General features: G+C 35.6%; 6 protein-coding genes across 6 annotated transcripts; 4 read left to right on the top strand and 2 right to left on the bottom strand.

The window, feature by feature from the left end:
- Window positions 1-248: 248 nt before the first annotated feature.
- LOC126672975 (pentatricopeptide repeat-containing protein At3g49170, chloroplastic) lies at window positions 249-9,387 on the top strand. The gene is made up of 8 exons (XM_056105102.1): window positions 249-436; window positions 543-665; window positions 841-902; window positions 1,501-1,725; window positions 2,861-3,054; window positions 3,305-3,485; window positions 3,947-4,062; window positions 5,289-9,387. The coding sequence occupies exons 1-8, from the start codon at window positions 286-288 to the stop codon at window positions 8,437-8,439; spliced, it is 4,203 nt and encodes a 1,400-aa protein (XP_055961077.1). The 5' UTR covers window positions 249-285; the 3' UTR covers window positions 8,440-9,387.
- On the bottom strand, window positions 2,358-4,513 carry LOC126670966 (cinnamoyl-CoA reductase 1-like). The gene is made up of 6 exons (XM_050364635.1): window positions 4,203-4,513; window positions 3,968-4,137; window positions 3,701-3,886; window positions 3,326-3,488; window positions 2,892-3,081; window positions 2,358-2,722 (listed from the first exon to the last, which is right to left on the bottom strand). The coding sequence occupies exons 1-6, from the start codon at window positions 4,321-4,323 to the stop codon at window positions 2,590-2,592; spliced, it is 963 nt and encodes a 320-aa protein (XP_050220592.1). The 5' UTR covers window positions 4,324-4,513; the 3' UTR covers window positions 2,358-2,589.
- LOC126670967 (proteasome subunit alpha type-2-A) lies at window positions 8,977-12,052 on the bottom strand. The gene is made up of 11 exons (XM_050364636.2): window positions 11,914-12,052; window positions 11,717-11,793; window positions 11,546-11,610; window positions 11,406-11,452; window positions 11,228-11,303; window positions 10,955-11,022; window positions 10,647-10,716; window positions 10,105-10,190; window positions 9,793-9,855; window positions 9,373-9,438; window positions 8,977-9,234 (listed from the first exon to the last, which is right to left on the bottom strand). Exons 1-11 carry the CDS (start codon window positions 11,952-11,954, stop codon window positions 9,186-9,188), a joined length of 708 nt encoding a protein of 235 aa, XP_050220593.1. The 5' UTR covers window positions 11,955-12,052; the 3' UTR covers window positions 8,977-9,185.
- Window positions 12,053-12,983: 931 nt separating this feature from the next.
- On the top strand, window positions 12,984-17,104 carry LOC126673117 (DEAD-box ATP-dependent RNA helicase 10). The gene is made up of 12 exons (XM_050367106.2): window positions 12,984-13,449; window positions 13,529-13,598; window positions 13,696-13,758; window positions 13,888-13,962; window positions 14,085-14,204; window positions 14,798-14,839; window positions 14,924-14,998; window positions 15,427-15,573; window positions 15,664-15,801; window positions 16,155-16,266; window positions 16,352-16,440; window positions 16,652-17,104. Exons 1-12 carry the CDS (start codon window positions 13,115-13,117, stop codon window positions 16,775-16,777), a joined length of 1,392 nt encoding a protein of 463 aa, XP_050223063.1. The 5' UTR covers window positions 12,984-13,114; the 3' UTR covers window positions 16,778-17,104.
- A 94-nt stretch (window positions 17,105-17,198) lies between these two features.
- LOC126673115 (pentatricopeptide repeat-containing protein At3g20730) lies at window positions 17,199-20,209 on the top strand. Its single transcript, XM_050367105.2, has 3 exons — window positions 17,199-17,876; window positions 18,242-19,706; window positions 19,817-20,209. The coding sequence occupies exons 1-2, from the start codon at window positions 17,246-17,248 to the stop codon at window positions 19,330-19,332; spliced, it is 1,722 nt and encodes a 573-aa protein (XP_050223062.1). The 5' UTR covers window positions 17,199-17,245; the 3' UTR covers window positions 19,333-19,706; window positions 19,817-20,209.
- A 132-nt stretch (window positions 20,210-20,341) lies between these two features.
- On the top strand, window positions 20,342-21,547 carry LOC126673118 (transcription termination factor MTERF9, chloroplastic). Its single transcript, XM_050367107.2, has one exon. The coding sequence runs from the start codon at window positions 20,342-20,344 to the stop codon at window positions 21,545-21,547; it is 1,206 nt and encodes a 401-aa protein (XP_050223064.1).
- The last annotated feature ends 432 nt before the right edge of the window (window positions 21,548-21,979 follow it).

The raw sequence follows: 21,979 nt of genomic DNA, 5'->3' as shown, positions 1-21,979 counted from the left end.
ATTTTTATCATAATACCTTTATTGTTATATTAAAATTTATTTTTAAATTGTTTATATAAATAATTGAGTCGAGTCGAGATTTAGTATCAATTATTCTGTCGCGTTCGAGTTTGAGCTCTTAAAATGAAATTCGATCGAGATCGAATTTCAGATTTTAGAGTCGAGTCGAGCTCTAGCTGGTGTGTAATTGTCAATTTTACAGAAGGGCTGAATAATGGGCTGGAATAGCACAGGCCAAAAAGCCCAAATGTGAGGATTACAAATTAATTGGGCTTAAAAGAGCGGATGCGATATAGGGTTGCTTCTCTGACCCGTTTTTGCTGCAATTTGCAATCCGATTTTGTATTACAGAGGGAGAATCTGATCGGAAGAATGGTAAGCGAGAAGGAGAAGGAGAAAAGCAGGAAGAGAAGCCCGCCATTATCAACATCTGATGGTAAGGTAATTTCTTAATTTATTTCATATCGTATTGTATATTAATTTATATTAAATTTTCAATTCAAATCGTTTTGGTTTAATTTTGAATCTAAATAATAATTCAGATGAAGAACATCGCCGGAAACGGCACAGAAGAGGAGAAGACGGAGGTGAAAAGCGAAGCAGTAAAACTGAGCGGAGTGAAAAGAGAAAGGACAAGAAGTCTCATAAACACCGCTCCCATAAAGGTTTATTTTGTTAATTAATCAAGTTCAATTAGGTAATTATCAAAAAAAAAATTAAGGCAATTAGGCAACATAAATATGGCTAATTAAATTCATTCTGACTTAATTAATAATTAGGATTGCCTGTGATTAAAAAATTATCCGTGTCTATGAAATTGACAAGCTGTTATTGAACCAGAAAACAAGTCTAAGGATAAGCACAAAGATAAACATGACAAACACAAAAGCTATCATATTCCGGTATGTGACTTCTTTCGGTTACCTATAGCAGTGAGCTTTCGTGTTTCATGGCATTTAAGTTCTATTTTCATTGCTTGTGTGTCAAATATCTTACTTAAACTTAATTGGCACTTACACCTAATAGGAATCCTTGAGTGGAAAGAAATACAAAGCTTGTCGAGTGTTGGTGAAAATTTAGATGTGTTTGAACTTGTCGTTACGCCTTAAAACAATTAGGGCTGGTAGCAGCTATAGTTTGAGTGACGGACAAAACTAGCATCATTAAGTAAAGATAACATTACAGCTCACCTCCTGTGAGATAAGAGTCGATTGCTGTAATTTGTGCCATTTTAAACTCTCATGACACACATTCGTTGATTAAAATGATTAATTGGCTAGAGTTGGTCCTCTATGCATGATTTTCTTCAGTATGCTTATTTTCCACTTTTAGTGTAATTCTACTTATGACTTCAACAGTTTATATGTAGAAATTTACCATGCTTGCAAGAGTTCCAGGATGTCTAGAATTTGCATGAAATCTATACTATGAGAGAATCATCTAATGGTTTATGCTTGATATCAATCCTATTGATATTTCTTGGTTATGGGTTTCTTGCAGAACTTCCAAGAGATTTCCAATGATGATTACTTCTGCAAGAACAATGAGTTCGCAACCTGGCTAAAGGAGGAGAAAGATGTATTTTTCTCTGATCTTTCTTCTGAGTCTGCACGGGAAAAGTTTTCTGGCTTTGTCAAAGACTGGAACAATCGAAAGCTGGAGCCACGATACTACGAAGGCATTTCAAGCGGGCCTCGGTGTGCTCATAGCTGGAGTTTTCGGAAGTAACTAAAAATAGCATAGATGGTATTTGTTTTATCAGTAGTTATCGTTTGTATATGTTAACAAGCATTCTGTATGAGAGAATTCTTACTTTTCTTTAGGATGCTTAACTAGATTGAGATCTAAAAGGGCTTCAGGTTTTTTCACGAATTTTCTTAGAGAAAGTGACCTCGAAATGAATTTGGGATAAATATTTTATGTAGCTCTCTATAATACTCGATTTATATATTGTAGTATCCCTCAATTTTTTCTATGATTCGTCTTTGATCTCTTGATTTTATGAACTGCAATATTGATTCATTTTGTTTGAAGCTAAATGCAACAGAATAAACTGCATCATCATATAAATTTGGGGTTTTTGCAAATGCAATTAAATTTTGATGAATGCTGATGGGATAACCGGATCTGAAGGCAGCATAGGGTCAGTTGTCATATCGATATAAATTCATCATAGATCAATATCGATAATTTGAAACGGTGATAGAATAAAAAAAAAGTTAATTTGTGAATATCATTTTTAATTTATAAGTTCATTATTATTATTATTTCATGAGTTCAGATCTACTGTTACCGTCTCAATTTGAAAAAAATTACTATTCCCTCTTTGATTTTTATGTTTTATATAAATGAACCTCTTTATAAAGGATAATTTTAGTTGAAGAAAACTGAAAATACCAGATTCCCAGTTTCATTACACAAGCACAAACTTGATAACTATATATATAAAAAAAATTCCACCTAAACAACTTAGCATAACCTCGTGAACTAATAATACACTAGTAGTCCCTTTATTTATACAATGTAATAGCCATGATGACAGACGTGCGAGGAAGTTTACAAACCTCCGAATAAAAACCATATGTCAAACTAGTCCAACATTCCAGCCTTTTGATAACTCTCCACAGAGTCGATGAACGTTTCCTCTAGTGAACGGGTACTCCATCCTAATCTCTGCAATTTTTCAGAGCTCAGCTTTACTCCTTCTTCTCCCTCAGTGAAGCTGCAAGTAACAACCAGATATGCATAACAAATTAGGGGGGAAACAAATTTTAAACTATACGAATAAGAGATGATAAATACTAGGTAATTAAAACTTCACGTCCTAATGAGTATAAAGGGTAAAATCATGATTTTTCAGCAGAACATATTTTCTCTATTAAGACTCGTACCTTTTAGGATAATTGTAATTAGGATATATGCTCCTCAACTTATCGACTATGTCTCTTGTCCTGATCGCTTGTGTCGTGCATATGTATCTCCCTTCTGCCTCAGGCTTCTCATACACCAAAAGCAGTGCTTCAGCAACATCACGTACATCTACTATCGGCCGAAGTTTGTTCTCCAGGGACTCATACCCTTCTGCATTGCATACATACAGAATTCAGAATAATAAACTTATCTGACAATTTAAAACAAAGTAACATTTGAAATTACAACAATCCTGAAATCATAATTCATAAGCACGCAAGCTTTCATCCAGAAAACATAATAGTTCACATCATAATCGCAATTTGCATATAATCTCATGTTAAAAAAAAGACCATCTAGTTGCATTCATGCCCAGCGAAGTATCATAACATAGGCAGGATATTGATAGCAGTACCTTTCAAAAGCTTGATGAGGACCTGGCTACTTGCATTAACTGTCGACTGCAAAACTGGCCCGAGAATGATGGTGGGACAAACAGTTACAACATCCAGACCACTCCGTTTCGCAAACTCAAAAGCCTCACTTTCTGCTTCCGTCTTGGAAAGACAATACCAGTTCTAGGACGAACAAAGAACTACAGATTATAAAACAAAATCAAAAGGAATAAACAATGCAAACTTATGAAGCTAAAAAATGATTAAACAACTAGGTAGCACCGACATTTTATTCAATCGACGTGTCACGTTTCAGAAATGTTTCGGACACTTGACGTTTCAGTAGCAACACTTCATTTTTTACATAGGGAACTATTTTAAGGTTAGTGACTGACCTGCGTCGTTCTGCAATATTCCTTGTCAGACCAACAACTCTCATCCATCAACTGCCCCTTAGGCCAGCTCGGATTCATGGAGACAGCAGCTCCAGAGGACACAACAACAACACGCTTAACCTTCGCTTCAGCACACGCTTTAAGCACATTTAAAGTTCCCTTCACAGCCGGCTCTAGTAATTCCACCTAAAGCCCATGAGTGCAAGGCAAACTGTCCATTAATTCACATTGAAACTGATCTTAAAGAAGCTAGAATCGGCACCTTACCTCAGGATTGGGAACAGCAGCGGACGGAACCGGGCTAGCAACATGAAAAACTCCAGTGCAACCTTGAATAGCAGAAGACAGAGAGGTGTAGTCCAGTAAATCCGCCTTCACAAGTTTCAGATTATTAGCTGCCTTTTCAAGCTTGTTCAGGTGACTGTATTTCTCATCGGCTGCATCAAAATGAAAGATTACAAAAAGGGTAATGACCCAATACAGATAGAATAGATATACTAACCCGGTTGTCTGACGGTTCCGTGGACAAGATAGTTGTTGGATAGGAGAAGCTTGACGACCCAAGAACCTAGGTATCCTCCAGCTCCGGTCACGCATACTTTGCCCTTTAACGGTCCCGCCATTTTCCGTCAACTAATTCTGCCGTAATCCGGTTTTAATCTCAAAGACAGCAATCAATCGTTGGATATGGGATTGATTCGAACCTTAGTGTTCTGCAGATATGTTTTAGTTTTGAAACCTTTGTTGTGTGGAAATCTGCAGATAGAAAAAAACAATAGTTGGAAGTCAATGAAGAAGATGATAAAACGATAGTTGGATTTTAATTTTAATTATTTTATAATTTTATATGACAAATGGCACTCATGCAACAAAGTTCTAAATTTGGCCTAAATTTAAATACGACATATTTTATATTAATTTTAAATAATAAAAAAAACTAAAAAAAAAACAATATGATACTATAATACTTATTTTTATAAAAATAATTTATTAATTCGAATTTATTATTTTATACTATATGATAAAATTGAAATATATACTATATAGTATACAATTCTATTTTATTATAAATTATTTTATTTATATTTAATATCACTCAAAAATTGAATTCAATTTTCGATTTATGAAAAGGTTATTAATATATTGAGTTCTAATATATTTTGTTTGGAGTAATTTAAACATAATTGATAGATCTGGGTATTAATTATGTTTTTTTTTTGCCAAAAGGGCATCAATTATGTTTAAAATATTGAATGGTATATTTTGTTTTACAATTTTTTTTATATTGTGTAGTGTATTTTTATTTTTTCGATATAATTTAATACTAAAACAACCATTTTAACACACATTTTACACTTTCATATTTTGTTAAAAAAGACTACATGATACATAATGTCTAGAATTGTCAAATATATAATATTCGATGAAACATTTTAAACTTTAACTTAAAATCGCTACAAATAAAAAAAGTCAGAATTTAAAGTGCAAATAAACCTTTATTAATGAGTGTAGGAGTAATAATTAACCTTAATTTTTTAATTTTTTCAGTGTAAATGTTGCGATTTTAGTCATTTCATTAGCACCTCTAAAACTTTCATATGCTGGCTAGGTGCTCTATAAAATTCCATAATTTCAAACCAGAATCTTCCATTCCCGGCATTCATATCCGCCGGAAATTCTTAAAATCAAGACCCATCTCAGTAATCTCTTCACCATGCCGAGAACTAGAACAAGAACCCACAAACACAAGTGCTGTAAATCATGGGAGTTTCATAACCCTCTCAAACCACCCGAACCACGAAATTTCCTGCTTTTATCAGAAAGGTTTCTCTCAAATCACCAATGAGATTACCGGGAAAGCCTTACACGCTATCTGCATTACTGGTCTATCTAATCTAGGTGTGTTTTCCAGTAATACTTTGATTAATATGTACTCAAAATTTGGTGATATAACTCTTGCTCGTCACGTGTTTGATAAAATGCCTGAGAGAAATGAAGCTTCATGGAACCATATATTTTCTGCGTTTGTTCGAGCTGGGCTTTATCAGGAAGCAATTGGGTTGTTTAATGAGATGCGGGATTTTGGTGTTAAGCCTAGTGGGTTTGCGTTTGCTAGTTTGATTAGTGGGTGTGAGAGGTCGGGGTGTATGTTGAGTGAAGGGATTCAGTTTCATGATTTGGCTGTGAAATTTGGGATGTTGTGTGATGTATTTGTTGGGACTTCGCTTTTGCATTTGTATGGTACTTATGGGTTGGCTTTTAATGCAAGGAAGGTCTTTGAGGAGATGCCTGAGAAGAATGTTGTTTCTTGGACTGCAATCATGGTTGCTTATGCGGATTTTGGGGATCCGATGGAGGTGATGAATTTATACTCACAAATGAGATGGGAAGGACTGATTTGCAATGCCAACACTTTGGCTGCTGTTGTTAGTTCTTGTGCCTCACTTGAGGATGAATTCTTATGCCGTCAAGTCTTTGGGCATGTTGTAAAGTCTGGATTGAGAACTAATGTTTCTGTTGAGAATTCTTTAATATCGATGTTTGGTGCTTTAGGGAGAGCTCAAGACGCTTGCCATGTTTTTATTGATATGAATGAGCGTGATACAATCTCATGGAACTCGATGATTTCTGTTTATGTGCATAATAGTCTTTGTGAAGAATCACTGATATGCTTTCACAGGATGCGCCATGTTCATGTCCATATAAATTCCACCACAATTTCGGCTTTGTTGTCGGGGTGTGGTTCTGTCGATTATATAAAATGGGGTAGAGGAATTCACTCTTTAGTAATCAAGCTCGGGTTAGACTCAAATGTTTGTGTATGCAACACTCTTATAGCTATGTATTCTGGTGCTGGGGATTCTGAATATGCACACTTGGTTTTCCATAGAATGGTTGAGAAGGATTTGATTTCATGGAACTCCATGTTGGCCTGCTATGCTCAGGGTGGGAAGTGCATAGATGCTTTGGAAATTTTTACTAGAATTTTTCATGAGAAAAAAAGTGCTAACTTTGTGACGTTTACAAGTGCATTGGCTGCCTGCTCAGATTCTGATTTCTTAACTGAAGGCAGGATTCTTCATGGCCTTGTAATTCTGACAGGCCTACATGAAAGTCTGATTGTTGGCAATGCATTGGTTACTCTATATGCAAAGTGTGGTAAAATGATTGAAGCAAATAAGATATTTCAGATTATGTCCGGGAAGGATGAAGTGACTTGGAATGCACTCATTGGTGGTTATGCAAATAATGGAGAATCGGATGAGGCAGTAAACGGCTTCAAATTAATGCGAGAAAGTATACCAGCAAGCTATATTACTATAGCTAACGTTCTGGGTGCTTTCTCGTCTCCAAATAACTTACTGATACATGGAATGCCAATCCATGCTTATGTAGTTGTGACAGGATTGGAGTCGGCTGAGTATGTGCAAAACTCGCTTATTTTAATGTATGCCAAGTGTGGTGATCTCAATTCAAGCAACTACATCTTTGATGGGTTAAGTAAGAAGAATGCTGTAGCTTGGAATACAATTATGGCTGCAAATGCTCATCACGGTGAGATGGAAGAGGCTTTGAAACTTCTTGTCAAAATGCGACAAGCTGGGGTAGATTTAGATCAGTTTAGCTTTTCTGGATGCCTTTCCTCTGCTGCTACGTTGGCAATGTTGGAGGAAGGTCAACAGCTTCAAAGCTTGGCAGTAAAACTGGGATTTGACTCGGATCCGTTTGTCACAAACGCTACAATGGATATGTATGCAAAGTGTGGGGAGTTGGATGACGTGCGAAGGATAATTCCTCAACCGCTTGAGCGGTCACGATTATCATGGAACACACTGATATCATCTTATGCGAGACATGGGAATTTCGAGATGGCCAAGGAAACTTTTCATGAAATGTTAAAATTTGGGATGACACCCGACAATGTTACCTTTATTTCTCTTCTTTCCGCATGCAGTCACGCAGGTCTAGTGAAGGAAGGTCTGGAGTACTATCATTCAATGACAAAGGAGTTTGGTATTTCAGCAGATATAAAGCATTGTGTATGCATTGTCGATCTTTTAGGACGAGCAGGAAGACTTGCTGAGGCCGATGCGTTTATCAGGGAAATGCCTGTTCCCCCAACAGACTTTGTTTGGCGGAGTTTATTGTCAGCCTGCAAAACCCATGGCAATCTGGATCTTGGAAGAAAAGCTGCAGAAAACCTCTTGAAATTAGATGCATCGGATGATTCGGCTTATGTTCTCTATTCAAATATCTGTGCCTCAACCGGAAGGTGGGACGATGCGAAGACCATTAGGAATGAAATGGGATCAAACAAGATAAAAAAGAAACCTGCATACAGTTGGGTGAAATTGAAAAACACAATCAATTCATTTGGAATGGGGGATCAGTCCCATCCGCAGAGCAGTCAGATATATGCAAAGTTGGAGGAGCTGAAGAAGATGGTTAAAGAAGCAGGTTATGTTCCTGATACGAGCAATGCCTTGCATGACACGGATGAAGAACAAAAGGAGCATAATCTTTGGAACCACAGTGAAAGACTGGCTCTTGCATTTGGTTTGATAAGTAGTCCTGAATCTTCAACTTTAAAAGTATTCAAGAACCTTCGTGTTTGTGGTGATTGTCACTCTGTATACAAGTTTGTTAGTGAAGTTCTTGGGAGGAAAATCACATTAAAAGACCCTTATCGCTTTCACCATTTCAGCGAAGGTAAATGTTCTTGTGCTGACTATTGGTGATACAAGTTATTTATTCTCTAGAAATTTTGATCTAGATTAAATTGTCTTCTCCATAGCTACTCCCACTTCACCAAATGTAGAAAGCCCTTTTAGCTGTTGACCTAAAGAATCTCTCATTTTTCTTCTTTCAAATATGTAGACTGAACCAGAACAGACTGAAAATATGAATTTGGTCTTATTTTGTTTTTTGTAACTGAAAAATCGTAAAAACCAAACTGACCTAAATGCTTATTAAAATCATTTAGCTGTCCTATGGAGCTTTTCAATTCTTTGTTTTTATTCTATGATTTTTCTGTTTGAGCTGAAAAAAAACATGATATACCTTTGGCATCAGACAACCACATATAATCAATCAGTTCTGCTGTGCATTGATCAGTTTGGTCAACCGCCCTTTTTCTTTCCAAAGAAAGCATTTCACCATTTGAGCATACATTCTTAGTTATCCATTTACCAATAACTAAATACATCATCCCAGCCCTAATTTTCTTTAGATGAAGCGGAAAATGTACTTAATATTTTGATAAGTACTAAACCGAGTAAAAAAATGCATATGGCAGGATATTTTGTTCCTAATGAAAAGCAAATGAATAACATATAAATTCTGTGTGATAAGTTTCCATGGACTGGAAAAAGAGGCATAACTACAACAGCTGAGGAGCACATGATCAAACGTTGAAGGTCAATATCTTAAATGTCTGATAATTTCTATCTTGAAAAATGAAATTGGCAGGAATATGAGAAACAGTCTATTCCACTTCAGCTAAGTAATCATCAATTTCAGCTGGTGTCAATACCCTGAAACACACCGAAGCCACATTAGCTATCAAATGTCTACTCTAAGCACAAGCCCGCATGGAAAAGCACAATGATAATTCTCAATAAAATACAGAGTGGCAACCAGGTAGTTTAGTAGAAAAAGAAATGATCAATTACCTGAACTTTTTGTCAGCGTTGATGATTCCAATCTCAATGTTTTTGCTTGAGATCTGTCCTTCAAATCTGCAGAACAGCAGGAGTACAAGTTACACAATGATATTGATTTCAGATTCATAACAAGGATTACTATATCATCTTAACATAAATAAGCACACAGAGTCCAGTGCAAGATAATTTTGGCACTTCAGCAAACCCACTCAGTAGATTCTGCTGGGCATTAGGCCTAAAGTCCTAGATACAGTTAAACAGGTAACCTGTTATTTGCTTACAGTACATGATCTTTAGCTTATTCATCATTCTTAGCTACAATAAAGAATCTAAAAGATGAAAAATGGATATCACTTTTCATGTATGATGGCGATTAAGTACTAAAACAGATCCTGTTCCACAGGAAAATTGAAGAAGTTAAATGCCTACCCTTCTTTCAAAGTTAATATAGCTGTATGAACTGCATCATCAAGCTCCATATCATCAGTATACCTATAAGAAAACAAACAAACAAACTGATTTGAAGTGTACCATTTCAGGAAGTTAAAAGGTGCACACAGCAGAAAAAATGAATGGATAATAATTAACAAGTAAAATTAATCAATCCGTAAATTTGTTCTGCTTCAGAATCCTAAAGTTCAGCAAAAACAATTATAGGAAGTTGGAAAAGAACTAAAAAATTTAGACAAAAAAGACAAGTAGAAATATCGTTGCAACGTAAAGCAATGCACTTAAGCTCACCTCTTCTCGAGAAATGTCTTTGCATTAGAAACATTTTTCCCCATAGCTGAAGCCTTCCAGGAAAAATATGAACCTGATGGGTCAACCTAAGGTAAAACAGAAAACACAGAATTCCAACGAACCATGTCAGTTGTGTAGAGGCATAATTTCATAGCAAAAAAAGTTCAATCAGAGAGAAAAGTGTTCAAATGCTAATACTCTGCTTTTGGTGCAACAGTATTATTTTCCTACTATGAATAATACATACAACCAAAATGATTTAACTCTAAACAAGAAAGTGACGCTGAACGGTTGAACAACTAATTAAGGGGACAAACTTGGCAAAAATGAGAGAGTTTATGAACAACAAAAATCGCGATCATTAAACAGTACACAAGCACTTGCCATAAATAATATCACTTCTGGAGGAGGCTCAAAATAATATTTAAGCAACAATTAAGATGGTAATATCAGCCATGGCCAGGTTATTAGCATCTCCTATGACATTCAATTTAATGCTATGACAGCAAAAATAAAAATTCAACGTGAATAAATGAAAATACCTGATATAATTGTGGACCTTTGTCATCGTACCCAGCAACCAACAGTGACACACCAAAAGGTCTGACTCCACTATCAGAATTAAAATAGGAAAGAAATTAGCAGTTAAACAAAAAACCTATTAGAAGTAGAAAAATCAGCAATCTCACTATATATTAAAATAATAAAAAAATAAAAAATTAGCAGGTATCTGTAGAACGCTGCATATAATTGCTTAATTTGGGCAAGAAACAACAATAAATAACAGCAACCAGTCTCATTTCATCTTAACAAGTGGTTGGATATAAACAGCAACAGAACTTATAATTACCCAGACTGAGTGAACTCCTGCATAACAGCGGCAGTTTCCCTTACAAGTTGTGTAACAGGGATTGGTTCCTGCGAGTAGAATCAAAACAATTCCTTGCATTAAAACTCATGGCAGCATAATCAAAATGGACAACTGTACACACAGTAGTACAATAATGAACTACAAAATATAATTATAAACATAACCCCAGTGTATCCTTTTGGTAACTATGATGAGAAACGAAAGGTTAAACCAATTAAAAAGGTAAAAGAAGGTAGCTGTTTTAGTACTTACTTTGTACAATCGGTGATATTGCTCAGCCTGCTTCCTGCTTTTTCTAACAAGAACTCGAAAATCAGGACCCATGCCACTGCAAAATATAAGTGAAGCTATGAGTTAACATGTAATCACATAATGAAACAAAAATAAACAGCCCGGCATCTGCGATAATGACAAGCATAAGAGAACAAACCTATAAACAACTCCAATGTTGGGTGTCAAAGTCTGAATCTTTTGAACCTGGCCATCAACAATATCCAAATAAAACAACATTACAAATTAAATTTACAGGAAATACAAGTAAAATAAATAAAATTAAAATACGGGACTCACAGATGATTCATCGACTAGAATGGAAGGCAGTTTTTTCTCGGTTGCAATGACAACGCCGTTAGCAGCTACAATCCACAACATACAATACAATAATTAGCTGCAACCCACCTAATTTTCAAGTACATTAATTCTAAACCGTGTTTAATCAAGCAAAAAAACAAATTAAACCACCTTTAATTCCTAAAGAAGTTTGGCCGGATCCAACGGCAGTTAGGGCATGTTCAATCTGAACAAGCTTTCCGGAAGGACTGCAAATTCAACAATAATACACATAACGACAAAGTAAATCAGATTACTGGAAATGAAAATACATTAATTAAACAAATCAAAAAAATTGAATTGGATTAAAAACAAGGGAGCTAGTTTACCTGAAAGTTGTGAGAGAAAACGAGTACTGACTATCACCCATTATGCACTAATAACTGTGATTACTGATTAGTGTAGCTAAAACTTTTGATTTGCAGTAGGGTTTTTCAAATTCAGTTGATCAAATTGAGGGTTTCTACAGGGAGAGATTGATTTTAGACTACTGCAACCGAGATTTCTTGCAGAGGGAGACAGTATTTTTTTTTAATCTACGAAAACGACGTCGATTTTGGCTCAAATATTTTCTCTGTTCAATATGGGCCGATATGGACTCTGGACAAGCCCATCTTACCTTGGTCTTGAAACAAGCCCAGTTCGCGGGAGAATAATGTGACGTGGCCGTCGTTGTTTTTAAAAAATAATTTTCAACAAAGGTTCATTTTAGCTCATGGTTTTGAACAAAACTTTTAAAAATAAAAAATTTGTCTTGTTTGACCCTTTTAGATCTAAATGGACCAATAAAATTGTCATCTCACTCCTAATTTTTCCAATTATTTTTTACCACTTTAGTAAAAGGGATAATATGAATCAAATTAACCAATTTTGTGGGTGTTTTTGTTAGAAGCTATAAACTTGTCCTTAATTAATATTTTGTATTAAATTGAGGGACCAAATAAACCTTTTGTTAAAATAATTTTTAGTCAACCAAATTGGCAAAATTAGATATATACAAATTCTTCAAGATATTCAAAAAGAGCACATAAATCGTTATAATTTTTATAAACTACTTTAAGTATGTAATAATTTTAAATGGTACAAATGAACCTCATAGTTAAAAATACTACAGAAATAACTAAACATTTATGGGGTTAAGTCAGGCCGTAGTTTGCCTAGTTTAAATTTCAAAAATGCATATTAATTTTTGCTAATCCCCACTAATAACTAACTTAGAGTAGATCTATCTCTGACACAAAAAAAAGTGTTTGGAAAATAAATTAAAAAGGTTTCATGGGCTTTTTTGCAATGTTTGAGAACGTTGATTACCCAAGTGTACAACAATAAAACTAATAGGTCTATAAATTCTTTTTGAATAACTGGTAGGATTATTTTGCACCTTTAACCAGAAAATTCGCTCTTTCTTTATCACGCGCAGATAAACCCCTCTGCTAAACCCTAACCATTTCTTCTCTTCTTCCTTCCCTTGTTTTAACTGCTGTCCTACGCGCCACCGTGAAAAGCTTCAATTAGAAGCTGAAAACAAAAATGGAAGACGAGAAGGAAGAACTGAAGACGATTAACGAATTAGAACCAGCTGAACAGTTAAAAATGGAAGATGAAATAGAAGAATTGAAAACATTTAAGGAATTAGGAGTATGCGAACAATTGATAAGCGCTTGTGATAATTTAGGCTGGAAAAACCCTACAAAGATTCAAGTGGAAGCTATTCCTCATGCACTTGAAGGAAAAGATTTGATCGGTCTTGCTCAAACCGGCTCTGGTAAAACCGGAGCTTTTGCTCTTCCGATTTTACAGTCTCTTCTCGAAGCTTCTGAGAAATCTGTGCAAGCTTTCTTTGCTTGTGTCCTGTCTCCTACTAGGTATTTTGCCCATTTTACCCCTTAATTTTGTTTTTGGCTTATTTCTGTTGGCTTTAATTATTGCTGTTTTTTGTTCAAGGGAGTTGGCAATTCAGATTGCTGAGCAATTTGAAGCTTTAGGGTCTGACATTGGTGTCAAATGTGTTGTGGTACGTCTTTTTTTTTTGCGCTCTAATTGAACTTTGCTATGGTGTTGATATTAGTCTGGCATTTAAATTTCTGACTATCTGTTTTTTTTTTCGACAGCTTGTTGGAGGGGTAGATATGATGCAACAGTCTATTTCGCTAGGAAGACGACCACATATTGTTGTAAGTGATTGTTTTTGCTAGTACTGATACTCCGTAATTTCCGTACCATGGCATACATATTTAGTGATGACATTGGCAATCAGAAATAGGGCCGTTCATTTTCTTGATCAGTTTCTCGCACCTTTGCAGGTTGCTACGCCTGGTCGTCTTGTGGATCATTTATCAAATACGAAAGGTTTTTCTCTTCGGACATTGAAGTTCTTGGTATGATCTATTTGTTATCTTCCTAAGTAACTTTTCACCGCTAGCTTAGCTAAAATATAGGATGACTTGTTAAGTTATACCCATGCTCAATGTTTGATTTATTTTTTCTTGCTATTGAAAAGGTCTTGGACGAGGCAGATAGATTGCTGAATGAGGATTTTGAGAAATCACTTGATGAAATTTTAAAGGTTATTCCAGGGCAGCGAAGAACATATTTATTTTCTGCAACTATGACAAAGAAGGTATGTAAAATATGTGGTGATTTTGTGCACATGAAACTTGGTCTCTGCAAATCATTCTGAAGGCTTGATGTTTTTTTGCACATTTTTCCATTTTTTTAAGGTCATGGACTATGCATAATTTCAGAGCTGACACTCAATTTCTTTTATTGCTAATTTTTTTTTTTTTGAAATGCTCTAATGGCTGTGGCCTATGCATATTGCCTAAAGAGGTTGATCAGTTTCTAGATGAGCGTATTACCTGCCTGTGAAATTTGCATTGGTAAATGCAAAGAGATGGCGAATTGTTTTCCAGAGTCATAGAATGTATAGACATTACATTATCTACAATCAGCTATAAAAGCTCATTTCAAAATATTATGCTCTCAAATGATCAGTGCTATAGATACTTGCCCAAAATTAGTACTGTGATTTTCTGTTGTCAGTGGGAGCCGCTTAGCTGCAGTTTTTAATGTTGAAAATGTTAGCTTTTTAATACAGCTTAAGAATGAGTGGTTGAACAGACTTGTAACACTACTTTAAGAATTGTTGATGTGATTGCAAAGTGGCTCAAAAATAAACAAGTGTTTGATGAAGTTATTCTCTTGTTTTTATAGGTGAAGAAGCTCCAGAGGGCTTGTTTAAGAAATCCAGTGAAGGTATACCATCCTTCCATATTAATCTTTTTCCATACTCATTACTCATACCTTTGGTAACTCATTTGAGTCCTGTGTTTTTCTCAGATAGAAGCATCTTCTAAATATTCTACTGTTGACACATTGAAGCAGGAATATTGCTTTGTACCTGCAAAGTACAAGGTGGACTCTTGTTCTTTGCTAGATTACTTATGCAGTTTTTGTTAATTAAAAATGGGGGCTAGACTACTATGCAAGAATATGACTGTATTTATAGTTAGAATTTCACTTTATGGACCCTCGATAGTATATCTATTATTAGTTGGAATTTTTTGTAGAAATGAGTTCTGTTCTGTCGAAAGAGTTTGCAAACGTCTGAATGAACATTGAAATGACACTCGGTCTGACATGTTTGTAATGAATTTATGCTTGTAATCTGCAATAATTGTGACATGCCTTTGGACTCACCCTTTGGGTTTGTTTAAATATCAGTTTTCCATCAGTAACAAGGAGTTGTGAATTCTATTTCTTATGCTGCTGCACTCACTGTGATGTTTTAAGTACTGGTTTTAATGACTTGTGAACTTCATTGATGTTTGTTACATTTTCAGGATTGCTATCTTGTGTATATTTTGAATGAGAAGTCTGGAAGTACATCCATGGTTTTTACTCGAACATGCGATGCAACTAATCTTTTGGCCGTAATACTTCGGAATCTTGGTCTAAGGGCCATCCCTATCAATGGCCACATGACTCAGGTATGACTACGTCAAAATTATGTTCTAAGCAAGATCATTTTTCTTGTCATAACAATTTGGCTCACTTTGTTAGTGAAATGTTTATGTTAGTCAAAAAGACTAGGAGCCTTAAATAAGTTCAAAGCTGGAGAGTGCAATATTCTTATATGCACAGATGTGGCAAGTAGAGGACTTGATATTCCTTCTGTGGATATGGTTATGAATTATGATATCCCCACGAACTCAAAGGTAATATTTTTGTTTTTTTAGCTTTCTATGTTATAGGTCTGGTTTGTTAGATTTAATTGTTATTTCCCTTCTGTACAAATAGTTACTTCCTCTCCTACTAAGAGCTAGGAAGAGATTTACTCAAAATTGTGAACCACTGGTTATACACTCTGGGATTACTATGGGTATGGATTACTTAAGTGAATAACTTAACTGCTTATCAGAAAAATTAGAAGAATCTTTTTTTTCCGCGTAAAAAGTACATGTATTTTTTTGGGTGATTGACCGTGTTATGAAGATTGTTGGCATGGTGAATAGAAATTTCTGCCCATTTTAGTTTTGTTTTCCCTTTACTGATTTAGAGGAGGTTGCAGGATTATATTCATCGTGTTGGAAGGACTGCTCGTGCGGGACGGTCTGGGGTTGCAATCTCACTTGTTAATCAGTATGAAGTTGAATGGTTTATACAGATAGAGAAACTTATTGGTAAGCTGTTCATGCTACATATATTTATTTTTGCATTAATTTTGTTGGGTATGCTTTGTAGACTAAACTGTTTGCTTTGTTTCAGGTAAAAAGTTACCACAGTATGATGCTCAAGAAAAGGAAGTCTTGTATTTTCTGGAGCGAGTCACTGAAGCCAAAAGATTTGCCCAGATGGTATTAACTTATTCAAACTCATATCTGTTAATATCTCAAGCTGTCAATTAGTTGCTTGTTTTCAAGTTTTAACATTGTTTTTCCTTAACAATGTCTATCCTTTTTTGGTTCGATTACCTGAGCTGTAACCTACAGTATCCACTGTGTTGCTGCTGTTACTGTTTTCAGTTGAAGGAATAATTGATTATTGAAATTATCTTTGTTTTTGTAGAGTATAAAGAATAATGCTGACGGAAAAAAGAAGAGAAGAGGTAAAGACGAGGGTGAGGAAGAAGAAATAGAAAAATACTTGGGTTTCAAGCATAATAAGTCGTCGAAGAAATTCAAGAGAAGGTGATGAGATTGGCAATGTCAACTTTGTGCAAGAAGATGACGAAAGAATTCATACATACATTAAACATGGTCTTCCTGGTAGAATCTTTTTAGTCTCTCTTTTGCATAGAGGGATTACGATTGACAATTCTATTTTGATTCAGGCACTGGTGCAAGTTGGCCTCTAGTTGAAGGTTTCTTCAAAAATTGTCTTGGTTTACATTAGAACACCCATTGAGTTATTAGTCTCTGTAGTTTAATATATAGTAACACTTGTATTTTTTCATATTTTGAAAATTTTGTGCTGTAAGTTTTTTTTTTATCAGTAATGATAAGCTGTGATATTTTTCAATGTTTTTTTTAGAAAAAAATATGTCGAGTTTCCAATTTACCATTGAATACCAAAAAATTAAAAGGGTATTCAACAAACCAAGCTGAGAACTGTGTCCCCACAAACAAACCATAGCATAAACTGTGAGTAATATCACACTGAATGCAGAGAACTATACCCCCCATCCCAACTCATATGAGCTCCTCTCTATACATGAAAATTTTGCAACTCTGCCTTGAGACGAAAGCTTTGGAACGAGGCCGTTTGATTCATAGCCACATCATAAGAGAGGGGTTGGCTTCAAATATCCATTTAGGCAATAAATTGATAATCTTTTATAGTAAACTTGGGGATACAATTTATGCTCGCAAGGTGTTCGCTAGATTGCCAGAGAGAAATGTAGTGTCATGGACCGCCCACATTTCTGGTTATACGCAAAATGGGTTCTGCCATGATGCTTTGTTAGTTTTTCTAGAAATGATTCGAGCAGGAGTTAGGGCCAATCAGTTTACTTATGGGAGTGTGTTGCGGGCATGTACTGGTTTGAGGTGTTTGGGGAGAGGGATGCAAATACAAGGCTGTATCCAGAAGAGTAGGTTTTTTGGCAATTTGTTTGTGCAGAGTGCATTGGTTGATTTGCACTCGAAATGTGGAAGCATGGACGATGCTTTTTATTTGTTTCAAACAATGTCTGAGAGGGATTTGGTCTCTTGGAATGCAATGATTGGTGGGTATGCTGCTCAGGGTTTCGCTGATGAGTCATTTCGAATATTTCATTCAATGTTGAAGGAAGGTATGATTGTTCTTTGAAAAAACTAATGTTTTCCATTGATTATCGTATGTTTCTTCCTTTGGTGGATGTCATAGGCATACTGTTTATGTAAACCCAAAAGGTCACCTTAGTAGTGAAAATTAGATAAATAGATAAGCTGATACTAGGATGAGTCTGTTTTGAGACAAATTTTATGATCTGTACAAGGTAAAATACATTAATATAATAGAAAATCCAGCTATAATCTATTGGATGCTTTTAAATCAAAATTTCCTACTAGGATGAGCCTGTTCTGAACATTTTTTACCATGCTCTTGTTACGTTACTGAGTTTTGTGGTTTGATATTCAGATTTCTATAGTATTTTGAAATACTGAAATTTAATAGGTATGATCCCTGATTGTTTCTCCTTGGGGAGTGTTTTGAAGGCATGCGGCAGAGGTAATTGCGTCATTGAAGTCTGTCAAATACATGGAATTATTATACATCTTGGATTTGGGTCACATGTTGATTTGAATGGATCGCTCGTTGATTCATATGCAAAATGTGGAAGAACAAAAAATGCTTATGATTTATACAAGAGTATGAAAAAGAAAGATGCAATATCTTTTACGGCACTCATGACCGGATATGCACACGACAGCTCTTGTGCTAATGAGGCCTTGGATCTCTTCAAAGATGCACAACATATATGCATGAAGATAGACGATGTCACGTTCTGCGCTATGCTTAATGTATGCGCCAATGTAGCATCCCTGAGCATGGGAAGACAAATTCATGCTCTGGCTTTGAAACACAAACCAAGTCATGATATAGCCACACGCAATGCTTTGATCGATATGTATGCAAAATCCGGAGAAATTGAAGATGCTACCCGCGCTTTTCACGAGATGAAAGAGAAAAATGTGATTTCTTGGACTTCGTTGATTACTGGCTATGGGAAGCATGGATATGGACATGATGCAATTGCTCTGTTCAAGAAGATGGAGTGTGAGTGTCTGAAGCCTAATGATATTACATTCTTGTCTCTTCTCTTTGCCTGCAGTCATTCAGGATTGACCAGTGAGGGATGGGAATGCTTTAACAATATGATTAACAAATATGACATCTCACCACGACCGGAGCATTTTTCTTCCATGGTCGATATCCTAGCACGTGGAGGGAACTTGGAAGAAGCTTTGAGTATGATATGGAAGATGGATATCAAGCCTGATGCCTCTTTGTGGGGTGCGATTCTAGGGGCGTGCAGTATATACGGTGATAGGTCTCTGGGAGAAGCAGCAGCGTCGCGCCTTTTCTTGATGGATCCAGATAATACAGCAAACTATGTAGTATTAGCAAGCATATATGCTGGAGCTGGTGCATGGGACAATGCCTGGAAAATGAGAAAATTAATGGAAGAGAAAAGCTTAAAAAAGTCTCGGGGATACAGCCTCCTACAATCTACAAAGAACATCGCACTTCTACAGAAAAATTGAGAAGTAATTTGCCCTTTCTAGGAACTGCAAATGATGATTCTGGAAAGAACATGACGCGTTTACAAGCAAAGTGGCGATAATACTTCTTCTACGAAATGAAGCAATTTTCAGAGATCAAAAAGCTCGGTTGATCATCAAGTATTCTGCTGCTAATTACAAGCAAAGTGACGATAATTAATAATAATTTGCGTAGAAAAAGCTCCGCAGATATGAGTGATTTTGATAAAATTACAGCAACTGGATCTTCTAGGAGTCTGTTGAGTGATGACGTGGCTTATATTGATTGGATTTCAGTGTCTGATACATTGGTCCTTGATCCTCAGCGGAATCTATATTCCAAGGAATCTTCTTCCTCAACTTGCTCGTGTGACCAGGTTCTTAACTCGATGCACGATATTTAAGTTTAATGACCATTAATGTATAAATTATTATCTTTAACTTGTTAATCTTAGTGTTAACTATGTATGGTATGTTAATTCTGTAGAAGGTTTTTGTGGGAGATCAGCTAGTCCTGCATGTGAAAATAGCACCGAGAGCTCAAATTTGACTACATACAACCAGATAGAAGCAAAAACATGCTGAAGATGGCACATTTCAGTATCTGCTGCAACACTGAACATGACAATATAGCTGGTGAATGTGAAAAAAAGGAAGAATCATGCTGACTAGAACTATACTTTTTTGTGTCAAATGTAGTTTTTTTTTAGAAGAAATGTTAATTGTGGTTTGAACAGATGGTTTCCTAGTGTTACTGGATTGTAGAATTGGGTTAATTTTTTTGTTATTGTATCCTCATAATTGACTTGAGCTTTAATACTGAAACATTCCGCTGTTACCAATGAGTTATAACTCAAATAATATAAGCGTTTGGCAGTAATTTCCGTTGTTAGAAATTATTATTTTTTATCATAAAGAAAACTAATTTCTTATCTTGGACAGTTTGATAGCCGTTATGTTTTTTTGCTCTCAATAACTATATAGCCAAAAATTTAGTCTTTGCTCTAATTATATGACAACACTCTCAAAATCAAAAAATTTGTCCGAAACTCTAAAAATTGACATGATCCCAAATCCCAATTCCGTAACAAAGTTCATTTCCTTGATCATTACCTCCCAAAGATTTCTCCTTTTGCAAAAAAACCCAGTTAAAAAGTCTCCACTTTTCTTCATTACCACTAAGCACGCCACCTGTTCGACGATATGCCAAGCCGAACTAGAAAACGGCATTAATGGTGGCACAGAGCAACCAAAAAACTCTATTGATGTTCTCAAGAAATGGGGTTGTAACGAAAATGATTTACAAAAGATTTTATCACGCCGACCTTCGTTACGCAATGCTGATCTTACTCACCTTCAGTCTAAGCTTTTTTTACTTAAGAGCTTAGGTATTAAGTCTGATGATCTTGTTAAGATCATTAATTGTCGCCCAAGGTTCCTTAGTTGTCGCATTAATAACTGTTTTGATGAGCGTTTGGAGTATTTTATGACATTGTTTGGTTCCAAGGAAGTTCTAGTGAAGGCTATTGTCAGGAATCCTTCACTTCTGACATATGATTTTCACAATAGTATTAAGCCTGCTATTGCATTGTATGAAAGAATGGGTGTTTGTAAGAAAGATTTGATTCCTATGCTTTTGTCGAGGCCCACTTTGATTCCGAGAACTTCGTTTGATGATCAGAAGACGGAGTATATTCGTAAAACGGGGGTTTCGAAGGAGTCTAAGATGTATAAATATGTGGTTACTCTCATTGGCATTTCGAAGAATGAGACTATTCGTGAAAAGGTGGCGAATTTTGAGAAGTTTGGATTTTCTGATGAAGAAGTTTGGGGTTTTTTTGGGCGGTCTCCGCTTTTTCTGACACTATCAGTTGATAAAGTTCAGAGGAATATGACCTTCATTGTCGGCACGATGAAGCTGCCTGCAAATGTTGTCCTTCAGTGCCCGTATTTGTTGTATAATAATTTGGAGGTCGTGTTGAAACCACGGATGCTTACCATATGGAAGATACAGGACATGAATCTGTGTCCTCAAATTAAAGCACCTATGATAGTGAGGGCAATGAGAATGACAGAAAAGCGATTTTTTAAGGTATTTGTTTTGTGTCACCCAAAAGATGTTGCTCAAGAGTTGATGAACTTCTATAAAGAGGCAAAAGGTTGTAAGAGATTGGCTGAATCCTCCAAGAAAATTGTCAACAAAGGGTTTCCTTTCTGAACATTTTTACCTGCCAGGTTCATAACTTATCTACAACCATAAATTGATTAATCGTAAATGGCTTTGCAATTTGCATACTTCAACATTCTGATTTCCATATTACAGTATGTTTTACTGCTGTACTTTGTTTTGTTATTTGAATAACAAGTTTTAATTTTGTGACAGTAACTGCAATATTCTTCTTTACTCTCTCCAAACTGCTTTTTTATGGTCAAACTGCTAAGGCTTTGAATGCTACCTTATTAGTATTTACAATTTTAACGTTATTAAATTATACGGTGATAAGTTATCCAATCATACGAGGAAATTTTATGCAGTGCAGAAAGACAATGTGGGACAAGTTATTTTAGAGCTGAATAAGAAGGCACAACTTGAATGAACATTATCCTTGATCTTGCAAAGATTTTCAGCAATTACATTTATAATTTTCAC

The sequence above is a fragment of the Mercurialis annua genome, linkage group LG3, assembly GCF_937616625.2.
Source record: "Mercurialis annua linkage group LG3, ddMerAnnu1.2, whole genome shotgun sequence".
Taxonomy (NCBI): domain Eukaryota; kingdom Viridiplantae; phylum Streptophyta; class Magnoliopsida; order Malpighiales; family Euphorbiaceae; genus Mercurialis; species Mercurialis annua.
Note: the sequence above shows the minus strand (reverse complement) of the source record. Positions and strands in the feature narration are given on the sequence as shown.